This window comes from Cervus elaphus, chromosome 22 (assembly GCF_910594005.1).
Source record: "Cervus elaphus chromosome 22, mCerEla1.1, whole genome shotgun sequence".
In the NCBI taxonomy this organism is placed as follows: Eukaryota; Metazoa; Chordata; class Mammalia; order Artiodactyla; family Cervidae; genus Cervus; species Cervus elaphus.
This window is the reverse complement of record NC_057836.1, coordinates 44,255,772-44,279,892: the sequence shown is the minus strand read 5'-3', so window position 1 is coordinate 44,279,892 and position 24,121 is coordinate 44,255,772. Positions and strand designations below refer to the sequence as shown.

At 45.9% G+C, this 24,121-nt stretch overlaps 1 protein-coding gene across 3 annotated transcripts in view; it reads left to right on the top strand.

The window, feature by feature from the left end:
* Positions 1-21,605, top strand: part of LOC122680076 (apolipoprotein L3-like) — a 214,078-nt gene extending 192,473 nt beyond the window's left edge. For 2 of the 3 annotated variants that reach the window (XM_043880970.1, XM_043880969.1), the window contains exons 2-5: positions 6,891-7,001; positions 12,410-12,508; positions 17,715-17,838; positions 20,363-21,605. In XM_043880970.1, coding sequence (XP_043736905.1) covers positions 12,478-12,508; positions 17,715-17,838; positions 20,363-21,170 — 963 coding nt within the window. In that variant the 5' untranslated portion in view covers positions 6,891-7,001; positions 12,410-12,477 and the 3' untranslated portion in view covers positions 21,171-21,605. The remainder of the gene's footprint in view (positions 1-6,890; positions 7,002-12,409; positions 12,509-17,714; positions 17,839-20,362) is intronic. The other variant, XM_043880968.1, reaches the window with a different exon arrangement.
* The last annotated feature ends 2,516 nt before the right edge of the window (positions 21,606-24,121 follow it).

Here is a 24,121-nt window from a genome sequence, read left to right as displayed (position 1 = left end):
TACCCAGGACCGATCTCCTTTAGGATGGACTGGTTGGATCTCCTTGCAGTCCAAGGGACTCTCAAGAGTCTTCTCCAACACCACAGCTCAAAAGCATAAATTCTTTGGCACTCAGCTTTCTTCACAGTCCAACTCTCACATCCATACATGACCACTGGAAAAACCATAGCCTTGACTAGACGGACCTTTGTTGGCAAAGTAATGTCTCCTCTTTTTAATATGCTATCTAGGTTGGTACAATTCCTAAAGTAAGAGAAAGTTTTTATAATTACAAGACGAGATCTTGGGGCTGTCAAGTTGCAATTGGCAGCTGCTAGCAGATATAGTTTTGAAAACAGATGGTGGTATCTTTAAATCTGTTACAGTTTAGGAACCTCAATTTCTTGGTAATAAAATGTCTAAAACCATGTACACAATGGCGATTAGCTACATTTTCGATATCTGAACCACAGTTATTCCATTTTAACCTTTAAATGTATTTTTTTCTTTTAATGGTTAAAGCATATAACAATGTATGTTTAATAGGTCATAAGCACGCTGTTTTGTTTAGCCTAAACTTTAAATTAAACTCTGTATAAGCCAGAAAGGTTTTCCCATACTTAAGTATGTGAACATTTTCCCCATCATTTTGCCCTTTTGATTGCAAATTTTTCCATAGAAAGCACTGATAATCAATATATTTTGTTCCTCGTTACCAGATAGGTTGCTACCTTCCATGAGTCCTTCATATTCCTTGATGCTAGGCCTACTTTGTATTTATATGTATATATTTGCTTAATTATCCATGTTTGGGGGAAATTAATCAGACAGAGGAAACAAATACAGACGTATGCTGATGGGGAAGTACTATACTTAATATGATGACTCTAAAGATGTGTCTATTAATTAACAAACTTAAACCAAAAACTTTAGTACCAGAGATTAATTTAATCCTGAAAATTGTTCAAGTCACAAAAACCTAAAATTCATTTGCACTAGTTTCTATTGTATTTTAAAATGTTTGATTTGCAAGCTTTTTACTTTTCTTTACCAGTTAAACAGAGCTCATTTAAAAGTTAATTTTGATTAAAAAAAAAACAACTATCCAAAGAAAAGAGTCTGATGCTGGGAAAGACTGAAGGCAGGAGGAGAAGGGGATGACAGAGGATGAGATGGTTGAATGGCATCACCAACTTGATGGACATGAGACTGAGAAAACTCCAGGAAATGGTGAAGGACAGGGAAGCCCAGGGTGCTGAAGTCCATGGGACTGCAAAGAGTCATACATGACTTAGCAGCTGAAGAACAACAAAAACAAATGCAAAGGAAACATAGTATTTATAATGTACACATAGACATATTATATCCACACAGTAGAGACATCATAGCTTCATTTTTTAACTTCTTCATAAATCTGAACTTTAATACACAACATTTCTTTATAAATTTTACCTAATCTTCCCTCCTTATTATAGTTCAGTTCAGTTCAGTTACTCAGTCGTGTCCAACTCTTTACAACCCCATGAACCACAGCACGCCAGGCCTCCCTGTCCATCACCAACTCCCGGAGTTTACCCAAAATCATGTCCATTGAGTCAGTGATGCCATCCAACCATCTCATCCTCTGTCGTCCCCTTCTCCTCCTGCCTTCAATCTTTCCCAGCATCAGCGTCTTTTCAAATGAGTCAGTTCTTCACATCAGGTGATCAAAGTATTGGAGTTTCAGCTTCAGAATCAGTCCTTCCAATGAACACCCAGGACTCATCTCCTTTAGGATGGACTGGTTGGATCTCCTTGCAGTCCAAGGAACTCTCAAGAGTCTTCTCCAACACCACAGTTCAAAAGCATCAACTCTTCAGAGTTCAGCTTTCTTTATAGTCCAACTCTCACATCCATACATGACCACTGGAAAAACCATAGCCTTGACTATATGGACCTTTGTTGATGAAGTAATGTCTCCACTTTTTAATATGCTGTCTAGGTTTGTCATAACTTTCCTTCCAAGGAGAAAGCATCTTTTAATTACATGGCTGCAGTCACCATCTGCAGTGATTTTGGAGCCCAAAAAAGTAAAGTCAGCCACTGTTTCCACTGTTTCCCCATCTACTTGCCATGAAGTGATGGGACCAGATACCATGATCTTAGTTTTCTGAATGTTGAGCTTTAAGCCAACTTTTTCACTCTCCTCTTTCACTTTCATCAAGACGATCTTTAGTTCTTATTCACTTTCTGCTATAAGGGTGGTGTCATTTGCATATCTGAGGTTATTGATATTTCTCCTGGCAATCTTGATTCCAGCTCGTGCTTCCTCCAGCCCAGAGTTTCTCATGATATACTCTGCATATAAGTTAAATAAGCAAGGTGACAATATACAGCCTTGAGGTACTCCTTTTGCTATCTGGAACCAGTCTGTCTTTCCATGTCCAGGTCTAACTGTTGCTTCCTGACCTGCATAGAGGTTTCTCAAGAGGCAGGTCAGGTGGTCTGATATTCCAATCTCTTGAAGAATTTTCCACAGTTTATTGTGATCCACACAGTCAAGGCTTTGGCATAGTCAATAAAGCAGAAATAGATGTTTTTCTGGAACTCTTTTGCTTTTTTGATGATCCAGAGGATGTTGGCAATTTGATCTCTGTTTCCTCTATCTTTTCTAAAACCAGCTTCAACATCTGGAAGTTCATGGTTCACATACTGCTGAAGCCTGGCTTGGAGAATTTTGGGCATTACTTTACTACTGTGTGAGATGAGTGCAATTGTGTGGTAGTTTGAGCATTCTTTGGCATTGCCTTTCTTTGGGATTGGAATGAAAACTGACCTTTTCCAGTCCTGTGGGCACTGATGAGATTTCCAAATTTGCTGTCATATTGAGTGCAGCACTTTCACAGCATCATCTTTTAGGATTTGAAAGAGCTCAACTGGAATTCCATCACCTCTAATAGCTTTGTTCATAGTGACGCTTCCTAAGACCCACTTGACTTCACATTCCAGGATGTCTGGCTCTAGGTCAGTGATCACACCATCGTGATTATCTGGGTCATGAAGATCTTTTTTGTACAGTTCTTCTGTGTATTCTTGCCACCTCTTCTTAATATCTTCTGCTTCTGTTAGGTCCATACCATTTCTGTCCTTTACTGAGCCCATCTTGGCATTAAATTTTCCCTTGGTATGTCTAATTTTCATGAAGAGATCTCTAATTTTCCCCATTCTATTGTTTTCCTCTTTTTTTTCCACTGTTCACTGAGGAAGGCTTTCTTATCTCTCCTTGCTATTCTTTGGAACTCTGCATTCAAATAGGTATATCTTTCCTTTTCTCCTTTGCTTTTCACTTCTCTTCTTTTCACAGCTATTTGTAAGGCCTCCTCAGACAACCATTTTGCTTTTTTGCTTCCATGAGGATGGTCTTGATCCCTGTCTCCTGTACAATGTCACGAACCTCCATCCATAGTTCTTCAGGCACTCTGTCTATCAGATTTATTCCCTTAAATCTATTTTTCACTTCCACTGTATAATCATAGGGGATTTGATTTAGGTCATACCTGAATGGTCTAGTAGTTTTCCCTACTTTCTTCAATTTAAGTCTGAATTTGGCAATAAGGAGTGCATGATCTGAGCCACAGTCCACTCCTGGTCTTGTTTTTGCTGACTGTATAGAGCTTCTCCATCTTTGGCTGCAAAGAATATAATCAATCTGATTTCAGTATTGACCATCTGGTGATGTCCTTGTGTAGTGTCTTCTCTTGTGTTGTTGGAAGAGGGTGTTTGCTATGATCAGTATGTTCTCTTGGCCAAACTCTATTAGCGTTTGCCTTGCTTCATTTTGTACTCCAAGGTCAAATTTGCCTATTACTCCAGATGTTTCTTGACTTCCTACTTTTGCATTCCAGTCCCCTATCATGAAAAGGACATCTTTTTTGGGTGTTAGTTCTAAAAGGTCTTCCAACACAAAGTGATGTTGATGGCAGGATTTTCTGACCTGTCCCAAAGGAAGTCCAGCTTGGTTCTTACCTCTAGGGAAAAGAACTTTGATCCCGTCTCTTCACAACAAGTTTTTTAAAAGTTAGCATTAATTGAGCACCTACTCTGTGTCAGCCATCATGTGAAGCACGTTGCACGCATGATCTCAGTTTTCTGCACAATAAAATTGAACAAATGAAGAAACTAAGGCCAAAAGTAGTTCAGTAACTTGTCCAAGGTCACATAACCTGCCCCTTCCTTACCAGTTTCAACTCTTCTCAACCTGAGGCTGTTCATTGCCAGCAAATGACATGGAGGAAACATTCCTGATTGGCTCTTGAGAAGCAACAACCTCGATCCCAACCTTAGGATCCTGCCTGGAGGAGGTGTGTCTGCCAGGAGGAAGCTAGCCTGGGGAGATCTTCCCAAGAAGATCTGGATAAAATTCCTGGCACACGTATATGGTTTACCTGGACAATTTGGTCTCAGCCACAAAAATCTCCCAGGCATTGTCTTCAGTGATCAGGAACTGCAGTTCTTCCCTGTATTCTCTCTCCGGGAAACATTCAGTGACATCGCCAATAAACTTTTGGCTCTCTACACCGAAAAAAAAAAAAGAAAAAAGATTAGAAGAAATTATGGTGGAACATAAATGGTATTGAGTTTAAAGTGGCTCAGCAATAAAGAATCTGCCTGCAATTCAGGAGACACATGAGATGCGGGTTCCATCCCTGGGTCAGGAGTATCCCCTGGAGGAGGAACTGGCAGCCCACTCCAGTGTTCCTGACTGGAGAATCCCATGGAAAGAGACTGGCAGGCTACAGTCTATGAGGTTGCAAAGAGTTGGACACGACTGAGTGGCTGAGCAAACAAGAACACACATAAAGTGGTTCAAGTTCACCTTCCTGAGCAAAAGTCATCTGGGGTACTGTTAATGGATTCACCTGGGGTTATAGGTAGACTGTTCCCCCTGCCCCTAATTCATAAGTTGAAATCCTGACCCATCCTTCCCCCTGAAATGACTGTAATAAGAGATAGGGCCTTTAAGGCAGTAATTAGGTAAAACAAGACCATAAGTGTAGAGTCCTAATCCAATAAGATTGGTGCCCTTATTAGAAGAGACATCAGATTTCTTTCTCTCTTTCTCCACCCCCTCAGCTGGAAGGCTTCTAAATTTTTCCCTTTTTCCTGCATCACTAAGGGAGAAAGGAAACTAGAACTTGCCTGGAGGGAACCCACAGAATTAACTCTGTATTGATTGATTGAAGAGGAGGTGGGTGGGGGAAATAATTGAGCACCTGGGTATCTGCAGGGGTGCTTGAGATCAATAGGACCAGTATCTGCCTGAGGCTGTCACCCCTGGTAAGCAGGGGCTCATGTATGGGAGCACTGGGAAAATGCCCTAACACAGCGTGGGGGAGGGGGGATTCTAGAGAAAGAGGGTTCCACCTGAAACTAACACATTCCAGGGAGAGGGGCAGCAGCACACTAGGCAGGACCTACTGTGTGGCAGGCACTGGCCCCGGACATGGACACACACGCGATTTCACCCTCATGAACACATAGGGAAACATGATTTCCATCTTAAGGTGAGGTCAGTTAAGGAGCTCCAGGTCACACAGGCAGGATGTGGCAAAGGCCAGACTGGGGTTTAGTTCAGGGTCCGCTGACCCTCACAGAGCAGCTGGGTGGACAAGGGCAAGAGCTGGAGGAAAGGGCCTCTGTGGTGACGCCCCAGGGCCTGGGAGCAAGAGGAGGCTGAGACCAAGGGAGAGAGCAGGAGAACCTCCAGGGGTGCTGGGAGGCCACCTCCCCTGCCCCTCCTGACCTTGGGGACTCAATGTGCTGCCTCGCTCCCCGTCCTGCCCTCACTGCTGAGACAGGTGCTAGATGACAGTGGGAGAGGAAGTGAGCACCTTGATTGATGCGCTCCTGAGAGAACCAACCCTATTTCCTTTTAGGTTCCCCAGAAAAGAGTCATCATGGGCAGAGGAAACAGGGTTGGCCCTCTCTTGTAGACTTTCCTGAGTTACTAAGACTCTGGACTTCCTAGAAAAGTCCTCCCAAATAGACCTATTGTCAAGTGAGGTAGAAAACAGCAGTGTGCTCTCAGCCCTTCCTGTGAACTCTGCATCCATCCACATGGCCTTGGTCACCCAGCCTGAGCCACTGGGACCAAAGTCACTGGTGTCTTTGTTACCCTCATGGACAAGACTACAGGGACCCAGACATCACCGACTCAATGGACATGAGTTTGAGCAAGCTCCAGGAGTTGGTGATGGACAGGAAAGCCTGGTGTGCTGCAATCCATGGGACTGCAAAGAGTTGGACACACGACTGAGTGACTGAACTGAACTGAAGTGAGTCTATAAGGGTTGTAGGTGACATGCACACAATGCTATGTGGTGGACTTAGGGCCCTCTCCCAGGTACGATGGGAGCAGAGTAGGGGACTTCTTGAGGATTTCTCAGACAAAGTGGTGCCAGGATTGGGCTTTGAAAGATGAGCATAACTTTGCCAGGTGGTAGGAGCAGGTGTTTCTGGAAGAAGGATCTGAGGGAGGAAGTGCCTGGAACGTGCATGAGTGTGCCCCTCAGCAGCAGGAGTATGACCAGTATGCAGTAAGCAGCTGGTATCTTCGGGGACTGTGCCAAGCGCTGGCAGTGCGAAGGTGAATAAGGCAGGCAGGCTGGTGAGTGAGGGTGGATGGAGAGGGTGGAGGGGCTGGGAAGAAGACCACAGAGTAGACGGAGCACTCTTGGCAAAGGACCTCACAGTCTGTTGGTGTCAGGTCTTCCTTCACAAAGCCCAAGGCACAATGTACTCAGCCATGAAGGACTCCACAGGACAGGACTGGGCTTGTTTATCTAAGGGAGGTGGGGCCTGGGGGGCAGGGTGTTTGTTTAATCTGAGCAACCCAGATGTAAGGGCATTCACTTTCCCTTTTGCTTCTCCAGGTATATCTGGGCCCAGAGGGTGTGTGTGGTTTACTGCACAGCTGGTGGCTGCATCTGCAGAGCTGAGAACAACTGGATCTTGTTCACACTCAGCCAGAGGAAGACTCCTGGGTGAGCAGGGAGTAGGACCCGCCCATCTCCCCACCCTCAGGACAACTGTCTGAGAAAAGGATGATGTCACTGGTTGACAGAAGAAGGAAACAGAAGCTCAGAGAGTTGAGGTCATGGCCAGAGGGGCAGATTAAACAGGGGCAGAGCCTGGATGTGGGGGCAGGTGTGTCTGAGGGCTTCCTCCCACCCCCAAGGCCCCTAAACGGTGCAGAGGGAGGTTGAGACTTGCTCAGGTGGGCTCAGCTCAGGATGTGGACTCCTGAGATGTGAGTGGTGACCCCAGAAGGAAGGTTGGGGGTGCTCAGCCCTTTGGGAAATCTGGAGAAGCAGATGGGTAGAGGACAGGAGAATCACAGCCTCTTCTCCTATGGCCTGGCCACCTTGAGGCTGCCCCCAGGGTGGGGAAAGTGTTCCTTTTGAGATACAAGGAATCCAGGTTCATCACCACCCTGTCTCTGAGTGCCTGTTCAGTGCCAGGTCCTAGAGGGAAACTGAGGCCTGAGAGGGGAGGGGCAGGAGACCAAGTGGGAAAATGCAGGACATTGCCTTCCTGTGCTCTCTAGGCCCTCAGCTAAGGGCTGCCCATGATGGTTGATCATGTGTGAGGAAGATGATCCAGATGGAGGAAGTGAGAAGGGCTTACTATACAATGTCTGCATTATGATCCTGGTTTTGTAATATTAAGATAAAAAGTCAAACTGTAGACACATTAGTGTAACAGGAGGGTTGTAGGCTTAGATCTATGTGTTTAGACAGGCATAAATAAACTTAGAAACTTTGGGGTTATTAAAATCATATTCTTGGGCTATCCTTGGTGGTCCAGTGGTTAAGACTACCTGCTTCCACTGAACGGGTTGTGGGTTCAGTCCCTTGTTGGGGAATTAAGATCCCACATAGTGGGTAGTGCAGCTAAAAAAAGAAAAATAATAATAATAAAAACAGAGTGTATAATTTGATCAGTTTAAATAAAATAAAAGAAAATCACATTCCCTACTTACATACCAGTGTCAGAAGGCCTAGTCTTGGCCTCTACCCTGCCCATGGAGAGCTGTGTAACCCTTGACAAGCCACCTCCCCAGGGAGTGTTGTTCAGTTCTCTTCAGTTCAGTTCAGTTCAATCGCTCAGTCATGTCCGACTCTTTGCGACCCCATGAATCACAGCACACCAGGGCTCCCTGTCCATCACCAACTCCCAGAGTTTACTCAAACTCATGCCCATCGAGTCAGTGATGCCATCCAGCCATCTCATCCTCTGTCGTCCCCTTCTCCTCCTGCCCCCAATCCCTCCCAGCATCAGGGTCTTTTCAATGAGTCAGCTCTTTGCATGAGGTGGCCAAGGTACTGGAGTTTCAGCTTCAGCATCAGTCCTTCCAATGAACACCCAGGACTGATCTCCTTTAAGATGGACTGGTTGGATCTCCTTGCAGTCCAAGGGACTCTCAAGAGTCTTCTCCAATGCCACAATTCAAAAGCATCAATTCTTCGGCGCTCAGCTTTCTTCACAGTCCAACTCTCACATCCATACATGACCACTGGAAAAACCATAGCCTTGACTCTTACCCATTTTTAAAAGCTGGTTTCAGTCTGCTCATATGGCTTTGTAGCTTCTCTCTGTGTTGGGGATATTCACCTTTATCTTCTCTAAGTATTGCAGATATTGTCTCCAGATCCCTTGTATTTTGATTTGGTTTACGGTGTCCTTAGCAATTTCTAACTTTTAAGAGGTCCAATGTTTTCTGGGATTTGTGTCTTGGTGAGAGTTTTCCTCAAGTTAGCAGTATTTTTCCAACATGTTTTGCATAATGTTTTCATTTCTTCCAGTTTGTCTGTAGATTTTTTTTCATTCTGGTTTACCTTTAGATCCCTTTAGGTTTCACTAATTAATTAGAGCTTTTTGTTTCTTCTTCTTTCTCTTTTTCTTCCACCTTCTACCTTCTCCCTCCTTCTTTTTTTTCTCCTCCTCCTTTCCTGCTCTCCCAGACTCCCTACCTTCCTTCCTGCATGTCTGCTGCTTTATCCCCTTAAAGCAGGATTTACTTAAGAGGTACCTACTGCAATCAAGAAGGAATACACTGTTTTGTTCTGCCTTTAAAGGAGCCTCCAGTGCAGTAAGGCATTATTCACATTTTAGCAGGAGCCCAAGCCTTTCCACAATTCTCTCTTCCTCTTTCTCCTCCTGTAAAAATATCATGGCTAGAGTAAGGAAACATGAGGAAATACAGGTGTTTCCTGCCACCTGAAAGTACAGTATTCCTACAAAAGCTTTCCTAAACCAAGATGGCGTAGTGTGAAGAGGATGTAGGCCTCACTTCACAGTTTACTGGCAGAGGGTGATCTTTTGGAAAGCAAGGGATGCCCATAAATGGAAACAGTCAGAAATCTGATGGCATTATCTGTCAGAAAGAGCTTCTATCAAGACAGATAAGGAAAGCAAATGGAATTACCCAACTTCAAGTAAAAGAGGTGTGGTGCTGTGTCTTCAAGAAGTTGGTGGTTTCATGTCCCAGTAATGGATCCAACACCTTGTATTTTAGCCAAGCTGCACCTGGGAGGGTGGAGAGTGCCCCAGAGGCCCTGGAGCAGGAAGAGTAGCAGAGAAGAGACAGGGCACCTGCCCAGTGCTGGGAGCTAAAGTAACTCCACACAAACAGACCCACAACCAGGAAAGTGTAAGATTCCAGGGGAAACTGGAGAGGAACTGGATGAGACAGCAGGGGGAGGAGGCTTTGGAGTGGGAACTCTAATTACAGGTAACATTTCATCTGGTGAGGCAGGTGGGGAACGGCATTGCAGAAGGAGGGGCAGCCTGAGTGAAGTTCTGGAGGCTGGGGGGGAATCAGAGTCCAGGGAGCGGGAGTCCTCCAGGCCCCTTGACCAGGCCCTGAGAAGGCAGGAGGGTGAGGAAGACAGGAGTAGGAGCATCAGGAGGGCCTGGTGTGGGCTAAGGGCTCTGCACTTGATCCTGCCCTAACCCCACCCCCCCACTTTCCCTGCCCAAGGTGGATAACTTGCAGCCACGTGGAGGGAGATGTTTGGTGAGAATCTCTGCCCACATGGAGGGGAGGCCTCTGCATCTGGCCATATAGTTGGGTGGGGAGTCTTTTCAGGGTTCTCCTCTCTCCCACTGATAGACTTTTCGAGCAGTAACCAATTAGAGGCTAACAGAGGAGGACGCCCTGGATAGAAATCCAGCAGTGGAAGCACTGTCCAGCATCCACACCCAGCTGAGGCCCCAGACAAGGGTCAAGACAAGGACAAGAATGGCAGGGAAGGATGGAAGGATGAGGTCAAGGGTCCAAATGCATTTTCAAGTGTTTGGCATCATCCAGGATCAGCCCTTTCTGCCCAAGCTCTTCTCCTGTCTCTGCCTTGGCTCTTGGTCCTTGTGTTTCCGAATTTCAATTGACTGCCCTGGCTCCTGGGGACCTACAGCTTCAAGGCAGAGAAGGAGACAGGGGACCAACCAGCTCTCCTCTCTCACCTGCCTGGAGACAGGCCTGTCTGTGTAAATTCTCTCCCATCCACACAGTCAGTGCCCACAGCCTCTGTCACCAGAGATTACTCCCTAGTAATCAAGCTGATGGTTACTCTTCTTGAGGGGAACCCTGGGCATTGCAGAGGGAAGGTGATAGAAAGAAAGATTCTAGGATCAGGGCTCAGGTTAGGGGGTTTGGGGAAAACTCTAAGGAAGTTGGGCCACTCTAGACTGGGTGCTGTAGAGAATGGCAGGGGCAGTTTTACCAATGATTGTTTTAGTAACTTTATCTATGGAGAGGGGAGACCAGAGCAAGGTTAAATGTGCAATTGTTAAATAAAAAGCAGTCATAATTTTCAGCCCAGGGAGGGAGTGTGAAGACTCTGGTTTCCTGTCGCCACCATCCCTGCTTTTTTATTACTATTATTGTTAAAAGCAAAGTGAGAAGAAGACAGGTATGGGATCTTGAGCCCAGAGAGTGAGGTGGGGTCCAGTTCTCCATGAACAAGGCTTCTGACCTCAGGCAAATCATAGAACATCTATGCTTCAGCTTCCTTAGCTGTAAATGGGGATACAGTGGTACACACCTCTTGGTTATCAGAACAATATGATTATAATTTATAAAGTCTTAGTTAGAGTAACTACTAGTGCAGAGCAAAATCAGAAATACAAGCCATGCTCACGAATAGCTGTTACTGTAACTATAAGGACCTTTACTATCATTTCAGCCAGGTCTCAGGAAGAATACTTAAATAAGTACTCTTTTGCCTTCTTAAAATACTGCCTAAGTATAATTTACATGGCTTCTTTTCTCATCTCCCAACACAAGATAGTCACAACCAGAACCAAAAGAAGTTCTCTCTATATAAAGACCTGCTATTTAAAAAAATAATAGAGAACTGGCAAGACAAAGGATGGACACCATCACATATGATATGTGTGAATGTAAATTTGTACAGTTTCTTTGCATAACAAAGTAGCTTAAGTATGAAAAAATGTTAGGTGTTGATACCCTTGGATCCAGCATTCTACTTCTAGAAACAGCTTAATGAAAGAATCTTAAATGTAGGCAAAGTTTTATGCAAGAAGAGTGTTCTTTGTACTATTATTTACATAAAGGATTAAAAACAGCCTGAAGTCCAACAATCAGGAGTGGACAGCAGAGGACACCATTCAGGTCCTCAGCTGACCAGGGCAGGGCTGCAGGGATTGGAGTGGAGCTGGTGGGACTCCAGAAAAAAGGTCTGTGGGATAAAGGCTGTTGCAGAAGCGAGGAAGATGTGGGCTGTGGGAGCTACAGCACCGGGAACTTTATCAAGGCAGAGACTCGACCACAGGGTGCATGACATCATTTTGCAATAAAAAGTCATTTTCTAATTAACATGCATCCACAAATAGACATTTTTGTACTTTAAAGCAAGTAGAGCTTAGTCATCACAAACCTGGGATTTGGATCAGAAAGACTTGGGTTCAAGGCCCGGCTCCAGCAGAAATGGGAAAACTTGGACTGACCTAAGTTTAGGTGAGTTTCAGGAGCCTGCACATCATAGACAGTGGGTCAATATCACCTATAACCAACTAGTAACACAAGCGTTCCCAGTCTCATGTAATTTCCAGAGTGTTCCCTTCCTACCTGTTCTTCTGTCTCTGGTTTTATTGCTCCTGACTTCGCAGATGGCTGTCTCCTCTCTGATTATCCTCTCCTTGTGCCCCAACAGGAGAGCAGGACTCTGGCTGGGGAGGACGGCGGGAGGATGAGTAACTTTCCATAACAAGTGATCTGCAGAGCCCAGGGAACAGAGAACCACGCTGGGTTAAGTCCCTGGTGGTGCTGGTGGCCATCCCAGGGGAAACCAGGACCACGCCCCTCGCTGCTCCCTACAGCCACTGCTCACACGTGATCAAGCCCACAATCTGTTTTCTCTTCCCCAAGGGTGAAACGACACCTTCTTCCAGCCTGACACAGACGGGTGAGATCTCTGAGACCTTGCTGCTGCCACCATGAGCTCAGAAGATCCCAGGGACCACTCAGGTAGTCAGCCACCTCGTCTCTGGCAGGTTCCTACTTGTGACCCAGAATTGTGTGTGGTGCCTCCAGGCCAAATTAACCTGCCAAGTAATCAAGAACTAAGAAAGGCGTGGAGAAGCATCCCCCAGAGAGGCAATGGGGAGTCCCCTAACACTTGCTGGTCTGTTCCCACAGCCTCTTTCCTTGTCCTCAGGGAGCCACAGACAAGATGCTAACTTCCTCCCCCTGCCTTCTGACCCCCTGCTAATGACTCAGAAGTGAGGCCAGGACAGCCCATGGAGGGGGCGGGCACAGCAGAGGAAGTCTCCAAGGCCAGGTGGACAGGGAGGGGAGGTCCCCTGGAGCTTCTCCTGCCCTCTCCCTTGGTCCAAGCCTCCTTCTGCTCCCAGACCCTGGGCTGTCAACACAGAGGCTGTTTCCTCCACTGCTCGCCCTGCTGCCCACCCAGCTGCTCTCTGAGGGTCAGCGGACTCTAAACTGAACCCCAATCTGGCCTTTGCTGCCTCCCATACAGGCCTCCCAGATCTGGAGCACCTTACCTGACCTAACCTGTAAAATGAGAAGGATATTTCCCTATGTTGTGATGAGGACCAAATATAATGTGTGTCCGTGGCCTGGGCCGGGGCCTACCACATAGCAGGTCCTGCCTAGTGTTGTGCTGTCCCCCCTACCTGGAATGTGTTAGTTCCAAGTAGAAACCTCTCCCCTTCTCTAGAATCCCCTCTCCCCTATGGGGTGTTAGGGCCCCTGCCCAGTGCTCCCATGATACACACCTGATTACTAAGTGACTGCCTCAGGCAGGTACTAGTTCGGTTGTTCTCAAATGCCCACGCAGACACCCAGTTCAGAGCAGTCACTCAGTCGCGTCCGACTCTTTGCGACCCCATGAATCGCAGCACACCAGGCCTCACTGTCCATCACCAACTCCTGGAGTTTACCCAAAATCATGTCCATCGAATCAGTGATGCCATCCAGCCATCTCATCCTCTGTCGTCCCCTTCTCCTCCTGCCCCCGATCCCTCCCACCATCAGGGTCTTTTCCAATGAGTCAACTCTTCAATGAGGTGGCCAAAGTATTGGAGTTTCAGCTTCGGCATCAGTCCTTCCAATGAACATCCAGGACTGATCTTTAGGATGGACTGGTTGGATCTCCTTGCAGTCCAAGGGACTCTCAAGAGTCTTCTCCAACACCACAGTTCAAAAGCATCAATTTTTTGGCTCTCAGCTTTCTTCATAGTCCAACTCTCACATCCATACATGACCACTGGAAAAACCATAGCCTTGACTAGACGGACCTCTGTTGGCAAAGTAATGTCTCTGTTTTTAATATGCTATCTACGTTGGTCATAACTTTCCTTCCAAGGAGTAAGCGTCTTTTAATTTCATGACTGCAATTACCATCTGCGGTGATTTTGGAGCCCCCAAAAATAAAGTCTGACACTGTTTCCACTGTTTCCCCATCAATCTGCCATGAAGTGATGGGACCAGATGCCATGATGTTAGTTTTCTGAATGTTGAGCTTTAAGCCAACTTTTTCACTCTCCTCTTTCACTTTCATCAAGAGGCTCTTTAGTTCCTCTTCACTTTCTGCCATAAAAGTGGTGTCATCTGCATATCTGAGGTTATTGATATTTCTCCCAGCAATCTTGATTCCAGCTTGTGCTTCTTCCAGCCCAGCATTTCTCATGATGTACTCTGCATATAAGTTAAACAAGCCAGGTGACAATATACAGACTTGACATACTCCTTTTCCTATTTGGAACCAGTCTGTTGTTCCATGTCCAGTTCTAACTGTTGCTTCCTGACCTGCATAGAGGTTTCTCAAGAGGCAGGTCAGGTGGTCTGGTATTCCCATCCCTTTCAGAATTTCCCACAGTTTATTGTGATCCACACAGTCAAAGGCTTTGGCATAGTCAATAAAGCAGAAATAGATGTTTTTCTGCAACTCTCTTGCTTTTTCGATGATCCAGGGGATGTTGGCAATTTGATCTCTGGTTCCTCTGCCTTTTCTAAAACCAGCTTGAACATCTGGAAGTTCACAGTTCACGTATTGCTGAAGTCTGGCTTGGAGAATTTTGAGCACTTTACTAGTGTGTGAGATGAGTGCAATGGTGTTGTAGTTTGAGCATTCTTTGGCATTGCCTTTCTTTGGGATTGGAATGAAAACTGACCTTTTCCAGTCCTGTGGACACTGATAAGTTTTCCTAATTTGCTGACATATTGAGTGCAGCACTTTCACAGCATCATCTTTCCGGATTTGAAAGAGCTCAACTGGAATTCCATCACCTCTAATAGCTTTGTTCATAGTGATGCTTTCTAAGGCCCACTTGACTTCACATTCCAGGATGTCTGGCTCTAGGTGAGTGATCACACCCTTGTGATTATCTGGATCATGAAGATCGTTTTTTGTACAATTCTTCTGTGTATTTCTGCCACCTCTTCTTAATATCTTCTGCTTCTGTTAGGTTCATACCATTTCTGTCCTTTATTGAACCCATCTTTACATGAAATATTCCCTTGTTATCTCTAATTTTCTTGAAGAGATCTCTAGTCTTTCCCATTCTGTTGTTTTCCTCTTTTTTTTCCACTGTTCACTGAGGAAGGCTTTCTTATCTCTCCTTGCTATTCTTTGGGAACTCTGCATTCAGATGCTTATATCTTTCCTTTTCTCCTTTGCTTTTCACTTCTCTTCTTTTCACAGCTATTTGTAAGGCCTCCTCAGACAACCATTTTGCTTTTTTGCTTCCATGAGGATGGTCTTGATCCCTGTCTCCTGTACAATGTCACGAACCTCCATCCATAGTTCTTCAGGCACTCTGTCTATCAGATTTATTCCCTTAAATCTATTTTTCACTTCCACTGTATAATCATAGGGGATTTGATTTAGGTCATACCTGAATGGTCTAGTAGTTTTCCCTACTTTCTTCAATTTAAGTCTGAATTTGGCAATAAGGAGTGCATGATCTGAGCCACAGTCCACTCCTGGTCTTGTTTTTGCTGACTGTATAGAGCTTCTCCATCTTTGGCTGCAAAGAATATAATCAATCTGATTTTTCTGTGTTGACCATATGGTGATATCCATGTGTAGAGTCTTCTCTTGTGTTGTTGGAAGAAGGTGTTTGCTATGACCAGTGCATTCTCTTGGCAAAACTCTATTAACCTTTGCCCTGCTTCATTCTGTACTCCAAGGCCAAATTTGCCTGTTACTCCAGATGTTTCTTGACTTCCTACTTTTGCATTCCAGTCCCCTATCATGAAAAGGACATCTTTTGGGGGTGTTAGTTGCAAAAGATCTTGTAGGTATTCATAGACCCGTTCAACTTCAGCTTCTTCAGCATTAACGGTTGGGGCATAGGCTTGGATTACCGTGATTTTGAATGGTTTGCCTTGGAAACGAACAGAGATCATTCTGTCGTTTTTGAGATTGCATCCAAGTACTGCATTTCAGACTCTTTTGTTGACCATGATGGCTACTCCATTTCTTCTAAGGGATTCCTGCCCACAGTAGTAGATATAATGGTCATCTGAGTTAAATTCACCCATTCCAGTCCATTTTAGTTTGCTGATTCCTAGAATGTCGACGTTCACTCTTGCCATCTCCTGTTTGACCACTTCCAATTTGCCTTGATTCGTGGACCTAACATTCCAGGTTCCTAGGCAATATTGCTCTTTACAGCATTGGACCTTGCTTCTATAACCAGTCATGCCCACAACTGGGTACTGTTTTTGCTCTGGCTCCATCCCTTCATTCTTTCTGGAGTTATCTCTCCACTGATCTCCAGTAGCATATTCGGCACCTACCGACCTGGGGAGTTCCTCTTTCAGTATCCTTTCATTTTGCCTTTTCATACTGTTCATGCGGTTCTCAAGGCAAGAATACTGAAGTGGTTTGCCATTCCCTTCTCCAGTGGACCACATTCTGTCAGACCTCTCCACCATGACCTGTCCGTCTTGGGTGGCCCCACATGGCATGGCTTAGTTTCACTGAGTTGGACAAGACTGTGGTCCCTGTGATCAGATTGGCTAGTTTTCTGTGATTATGGTTTTAGTGTGTCTGCCATCTGATTCCCTCTCACAACACCTACCGTCTTACTTGCGTTTCTCTTACCTTTCTCTTACGTGGGGTATCTCTTCACGTCTGCTCCAGCAAAGCGCAGCTGCTGCTACTTACCTTGGAGAAGTCGCCCCTCCTGACCTTGAACGTGGAGTAGCTCCTCTCGGCCCTCCTGAGCCCGTGCAGCCACCGCTCCTTGGATGTGGGGTTGCTCCTCTCGGCCGCCGCCCCTGACCTTGAGCATGGGGTAGCACCACTCAGCCGCGCTTCCTGCGCGGTCCATGGCAGCCACTGAGCTTCCGGAGTGGGTAGCCTTTCTGTTCTCCAGGGGATCTTCCCAACCCAGGGATCGAACCCAGGTCTCCTGCATTGCAGGCAGATTCTTTACCAGCAGAGCCACAAGGGAAGCCCTAAGTAAGTGTTAGTTGCTCAGTCGTGCCCGACTCTTTGCTACCCCATGGACTGCAACCCACCAGGCTCCTCTGTCCATGAGATTTTCCAGGCAAGGATACTGGAGTGGGTTGCCAGTTCCTTTTCCAGGGGATCTTCCCAACCCAGGGGATCTTCCCAACCCAGAGATCTTCCCAACCCAGGGATCGAACCCGGGTCTCCTGCACTGCAGGCAGATTCTTTACTGACTGAGCTACAAGGGAAAGCCACAGACACCCAGGTGCTCAGTTATTTCCTCCACCCACACCCACCCTAATCAATCAAAACACAGATCTAGTGCTGTGGTTTCCCTCCATGTGAGCCCTCCATTTCTTCCTTAGTGATACATGAGAAAAAGAAAACCTAAGAACACTTAATACTACAGGGAAGAGAAAGAGAGGAAGAGATCTGGCATCTCTTCATTTAATAAGGACACTGATATTACTGAATTAAGGCCCCACACTTAAGGCCTCATTTCGCCTAATTACTGCCTTAAAGCCCCCTATCTTCTAATACAGTCATTGCAGAGTGGGTGGGTCTGGGCGTTAGTTAACTTATGAGTTGGGGCTAGTGCACACAGTCCACCTGACACCCCAGATAAATCCATCAACAGCATGCCAGATGAATGCTGTTGAGAAAGGTGAACTTTAACCACTTATACTCAATACCGTTTACATCACCCCATAGTTTATTTGAATCTTCAATTATTTTTATTTTTCTGTCTAGAGAGCCAAAGCTTTTTTGAGGATGTCGTTGAGTTTCTCCAGAATAGTGTGAGATGGGAACACCTGAAATTCCTGCTCGAAGACAAACCCTGGGAGAATTTTGTGACTGAGGCCGGTTTGTCCAGGTAACCATGCAGGTACACCAGAAATGTCACCAACATGCCCCCAGGAAGATTCTCCCAGGCTAGTTTTCTCCAGGCAGATCCTATGGTTGAGGTTGAGGATGTTCCTCCTCAAGATCCTATGTGGAATGCTTCCTCCGTGTTATTTGTTGGCAGTGAATGACGTTGGGTTGAGAAGAGATGAAACCTGAAAGGAAGGGCAGGTTATATGACCTTGGACAAGTTATTGAACTACTCTCTGCTTCATCATCTGTTCAGTTTTATTGTGAGGACTCTGAGATCATGCATGCAAGTGTTTTTCATGATTGCTGACACAGAGTAGGTGCTCAATCTATGTTAATTTTAAGATAAGCTTGTTGGGAAGAATCAGGGACCTTTTTCTGGAGATGAGAACCAAGAAGGATTCCTTTGGGTCAAGTCAGAAAATCCTGACCCGAATATCATTTTGTGTTCCTGGGAATTGATTAGAACTCTTTCATTCCCCATCTTAGGAATTATACCAACACTGCATGTTCCTGCTGGCCAGTAAGGCAGAGAGGCTGGAGGGGAACTGGTTGGACCTGGTGGGATCCTGGATCTAGCCCTGCCCAACTCTGAGCCTGTGGGTTTAAGACTTTCAGTCTCAGATTTGTTATGTGTTATGTGTCCAGTGGGAATACCAATTCAATCTGATGGATTGTAGTGATGACCTCAGAGTGAAATGCAAGGTCAGAGGTGGGGAACCAAGTGCAATCATCTCATCCAAAGGCCCAGGGAGACCTGGACCAGGGTCAGACCCAGGGGTCAGGGTAGAGCAGAGGGTCCAGGTTGTAGGACTAGTAGGCAGGCTTGGGCAGCAGGGCCAGGACTAGAGTGAGGAGGGTAGGCCCCAAGGACACAGAAATGAAGGGGCTGTGACTCTAACAGAGGTCCCAGGAGTGGGAGAGGGGACATTTCTTCCCTTCCTGATGGGATCCCCTCATGCTGGGCTAGAGGGTCCTGGGTGACCATGTCCTCCACACCCTGCCTTGGACCTGGGTTCTCACTCCATCTGGGACCCTCTTCTACTCTACATGGAGCTGCCCTGACAGTAGAAGGCCGTGTGGCTCAGTGAGCCCTCCAGGGTCACAATGAGTGGCTCTGATTGTGCATCATTTGAGGGATTCCGAGGAGCCTCACGCATCCCCACCAAAGAGGAAAACACTTCTTTCACCAGCTGTGCAAGTGCCGGTTTCCTCAGGCTCAGCTACTCAGATGGGTGTTTCCTCATGTCTTGAATCTTTAGAGGTTCCATAAAGTTGCACACAGCCTTGGGTTGAAGGCTCATGAAGCTATCAGAAATTAACATACAACCCCTAAGAGATCTGGGGTGCTGGGTGCTGGGTCCTGGGTCAGAATTCAGTGAGGTGGGCTGGAGGGGTCATGGGTAACAGGACTCACAGCACATCTCCTGCTTCCCAGTCAATATAGGCAGTGGACAGACTCAGTGTCCTTCTGCTGAGAAGGCCAAGGGTATTTGGCTTGGGTGAGAGCAGATGCCAGGCAAAATGATCATTAAGGGTCCTTCTAGCTGAGTTTTTATTAAAAAAATAAAATAAAATTCTAGGTTCACAGTAAGACAATCTGAAAAGTATGAGGGTACAGTCCTGGGAGTATCCTTACATTTCCCATCAAGGGCAAAGTTGGGGGATCCCACAACCACCCTCAGATTGTAGAACTCCATAGAAGGAAGCACAGACTCACTTAAAGCTTCAGGATCCCAGTTATGGTCTATTACAGGGAAGGATGCAGTTTCCCATCAGCCATAGGGCAGAGTCTAGGTGGGTTTCACACACGAAGCTTTCATTATCCCCAGGATGCATTACTGTCCTGGATTCAGTGGGGCAGGACCCATGGAGCACTGCCCGCCAGGAACGCTCACCCTATTTAACAACAAATTACCCTGATCTGTCATCTCCAGCCCCTCCCAGAGGTCAGACTAATGCCCTAGAGCCCAGCTCCTCTGGAGGTCAGAACTGATACCACATGACCCAGAGGCCCATCACATGTCAATTTGTCAGACTGTCCAGTGGCCAAAGTCCCAGACAGACGAGGACATTCTTATCAGCCAGAATATTTTGGGGGCCTAGGGACCACATCCTAGCAGCCAAGAGCAAAGAACAAGAGGACTCCTCACTATACACTAAGGTCCTTGAATGAAGGGTTTTCTGCTCTAATCCCACTTCTCTTTGTTTATCTGTGAAGTTCCCATTTTACACACATTCTGGAAGTGATGGTATTGGTCTGCCTTTGAGGTGTCTTTATCAAATATCTCTCTTAGGTTAAAGGTATCCTAAGATGACCTTTGCTTATTTATTCCATGATTGAATAAGTACATGGAGCACTAACAATATCCAAATGAGGGTTTCAAGTTGGAAAAACTTTTACATTAGTAAAATTCTTGTTATTTACAATAAAATCTCTGTGGTTTGTGCAGGATAGAGCTTGTTGAGCCTGTTTCATAGACAAGCAAACTTTCTTTCTAAGGCTTTAATGTTCATTGTTACAGGGAAGACACAGATGTACTCCGTGAACATCTGATCAAGCTGCTAACAGACTTGGCCAGGGAGGACCCAGACAGGCTCCAAAAATACCAGCAGGAAAAAGAGAGGTTTTTGAAGGAGTTTCCTCAGGTAAAACAGGAGCTCAAGGAGAGCATAAAAAAGCTCCGTGAGCTCGCAGACCATGTTGACAAGGTGCACAGGGACTGCACCATCTCCAATGTGGTAGCCTCCTCCACTGGCATTGCGTCTGGCACCCTGAGCATCCTTGGCCTGGTTCTGGCACCCTTTACAGCGGGCCTCAGTCTGGGACTCTCAGTCACCGGAATAGGGCTGGGAGCAGCAGCTGCTGTGACAGGTGTGTCCACCATGGTGGTGGAAAAGGTAAACACGTCATCAGCAGAAACCCAGGCCAGTCTCCTTGATGCAGCTGAAATAATTTCCTATGGCTTGGATCTCTACGAAGTTAAAGACTTTGGGAGGCATATTCGTGCCATCAGGGTGGCCAGAGGCAACCCTCAATTAGTAGCCGCTGCTCAGCGCTACATAACCACTGGACAAGTCTCTGTCCAAAGTGCCCAACAGGTGAGAAATCATTTCAGAGGCACACCTCTGGCAATGTGTAGAACAGCCCGCATTGCGAGTGGAGTCACATCAGGTTTATTCTTGGCGCTGAACGTGTACTCCCTGGTGAAAGATGTACAGGACTTGCAGGAGGGGGCAAAGACGGAATCGGCTGAGAACATGAGGCAGAAAGCGCAGGAGCTGGAGAAGAAGTTGGAGGCGCTCACCTGGATCTATGAGAGTCTGCAATAGGGCCCGACTGGCCACCCCTAGAGCAATGCAGGGACCGGGGACGTGTGCATGGTCGCGGGGAGAAACCACTTGTTTCGGACTAAAGAAGACACGGAGGGCAGAATAAGGGAGAGACAGGGAGGCGAGCAGTGAGAGGCCAGGAATAGGGGAGCTTTGAAAATGGGAGAAAGCCAAAGAGTTAGGATTGCAGAGATCCAGCATAAGTAGCAGGGGCTCCTCTGTCACCCTCCCCAGGGTTTGATATTCCAGCAAGAAGGGTTTCCCCCTGGTGATGGTCTCTAGCCCTACTTCGCCAGCATCAACTCACCTTTGAACTCAATAGGTAGTGAGTTGTTTGTTTCCATATTTTATTAAAGTATAGTTGATTTACAATATAGTATTAGCTTCAGGTATATAGCAAAGTGATTCAATTATACATATATCTGTGTCCATATTTATCCTTTTTAATTTTTTATGAGTTCTTCAGTTTAGTTCAGTTGCTCAGTCATGTCCGACTCTTTGGGACCCCGTGGACTACAGCAAGCCCAGGCCTCCCTGTCCGTAACCAACTCTCGGAGTTTACTCAAACTCATGTCCATTGAGTCGGTGATGCCATCCAACCATCTCATCCTCTGTCATCCCCTTCTCCTTTAGCCTTCAATCTGTCCCAGCATCAGGGTCTTTTCAAATGAGTAAATTCTTCACATCAGGTGGCCAAAGTATTGGAGTTTCAGCTTCAGCATCAGTCCTTCCAATGACTATTCAGGACTGATTTCCTTTAGGATGGACTGGTTGGATCTCCTTGCTGTCCAAGGGACTCTCAAGAGTCTTCTCCAACACCACAGTTCAAAAGCATCAATTCTTCAGCACTCAGCCTCCTTTATGGTCCAACTCTCACATCCATATGTGACTACTGGGAAAATCATAGCTTTGACTATAGGGGACTTTGTTGGCAAAGTGATGTCTCTGCTTTTTAATATGCTGTCTAGGTTGGTCATAAATTTTCTTCCAAGAAGCAAATGTCTTTTAATTTCATGGCTGCAGTCACCGTCCACAGTGATTTTGGAGCCCAAGAAAATGAAGTCTGTCACTGTTTCCATTTTATCCCCATCAAGGAGGGCTACATGATGCCAAATTTTCTCCCCACTCATGGAAGATGGAGGGATGTGGACACAGCAGAGTGGGCCCCAGAGTCTCTGTGAAGGAAGAATTCAGGCAGCTTTCCACCGAGGTGGGACTGTTGCAGAAGTGAGTTGACACTTGATGCCAGTCGCAGAGGGTCCCCGTTGGCCCCGCCAGACTCAGCTCCCTGTGGCCCCTAGGGACTCGGGCCTTGAGCTCACTACTTCGGACAAGAGATAATTGATGTTTATGACTCATCTCAAGCTAACAGGGAGCATTTATGGAAGGAAAGTGTCAGGGAATGTTTAACAGTAGGATTCCTGTGTGCTGTTTCCTATCTCTCTTGAGCCCTCTCTTCCTTATCAGTCCATGGCTGGTGAGAGGAGCAGGCAAGCTGCTCCCAGGATGGAGATCAAAGAGGTGGGATGCTTGCATAGGATTTCTTTCAGTAGCTTTTCCATTTGGTGAAAGGGATTGTTTACGACCCTCTTTTGATATGGATCACATTTTCGCCTTATGGCCTCTATTGCTCCTTGCTTCCTTGGTAACTTGTAATAAAGTCTGATCTCTTGATCTGTATCTGAAGAAGCTACCTTGTATTACAGTATATATACTCTTATAGAATTCAATAAAGCACCCTTGTTCCATCAGAGCTTGGGTCCCTGTGTCTTTCTCTCTCTCTCTCTCTGTCTATTTCTGGCTGATTCCCTGGAGCATGAAGACTGGCTGCATAACCCCAACAGGAAAGTACATTTTTAGACTACTGGAAGTATTTTTAAGGATTTCTCTTCCTCTAGGGAAATGGCATAGTCCAGAAAACAGACCAACCAGCCAGTTTCCCCATTTGGGGGCAAGTCTGAACCTCAGTTTTCCCTGGTGACATTGAGATAGTAAACATTTTCATCACAGGGCTGAGGTAGCTTGCACGATGGTGTGTGTGAAGGTGTTTTACAGACTGTAAAGGGTCCAGGTGCTGCTATATTTTCCCACAAAGGTTCAGCTTTTTAACAATTTGTTTTAATTTTTGAAAATCATCAAATTTACCATTTTACCCACTTTTAAGTGTACAGGTCAGTGGTATTAAGGACATTCACATCATTGTACACCCAGGATCACCATCCATCCACAGAATGTTTTACATCAAAAATGAAACTCTGTACCAATTATATACTAGTGCCTCATTCTCCCTCCCCTCCACCCCTGGCAAGCACAAGTGTACCCCTGATTTTTATGAATTTGACTCCTCTCAGTACCTCATGTGAGTGGAATCATACAATATTTGTCCTTTGTGACAGGATTTTGTTTTTCTTACTTTTTTACTTCCTGTGGTAAAATATACACAACATAAAATTTACCACTTAACCATTTTTAAGTGTACAGGTGAGTGGTATCAAATACATTCATATATTGTGCAGCCATCATCACCATCCATCCCCATAGTCTTTCTTCCTGAAACCTGAGACTCCACTAGACCATAAATCTGCCTCCCCCTCCAACAGCCCTTGACAACCACCACCCTAACTTTCTGTCTTGATCAATTTGCCTACTCTACACCTAATAAAAACAGAAAATACAATAAGTTTCTTGTAACTGTTTTATTTCACTGAACATAATGTCTTCAAGGCATAATGCTTCAAGGCTGTAGCATGTGTCTGAATTTTCTTCCTTTTAAAATAACTTTTTAAAAAAGAACTTTCTTCCTTTTTTAAGTGAGTAATAGCCTATGGTATGTATAGGCAGAATTTCTCTTATATTATTTTTCTTTCTTCCACACTTCGGCTGTTGTGACAAGAGCAGCCTGGCAGTGAATGGCCGAGACCCGTTCCCTTGAGGTCACCTGTGCTGTCGGC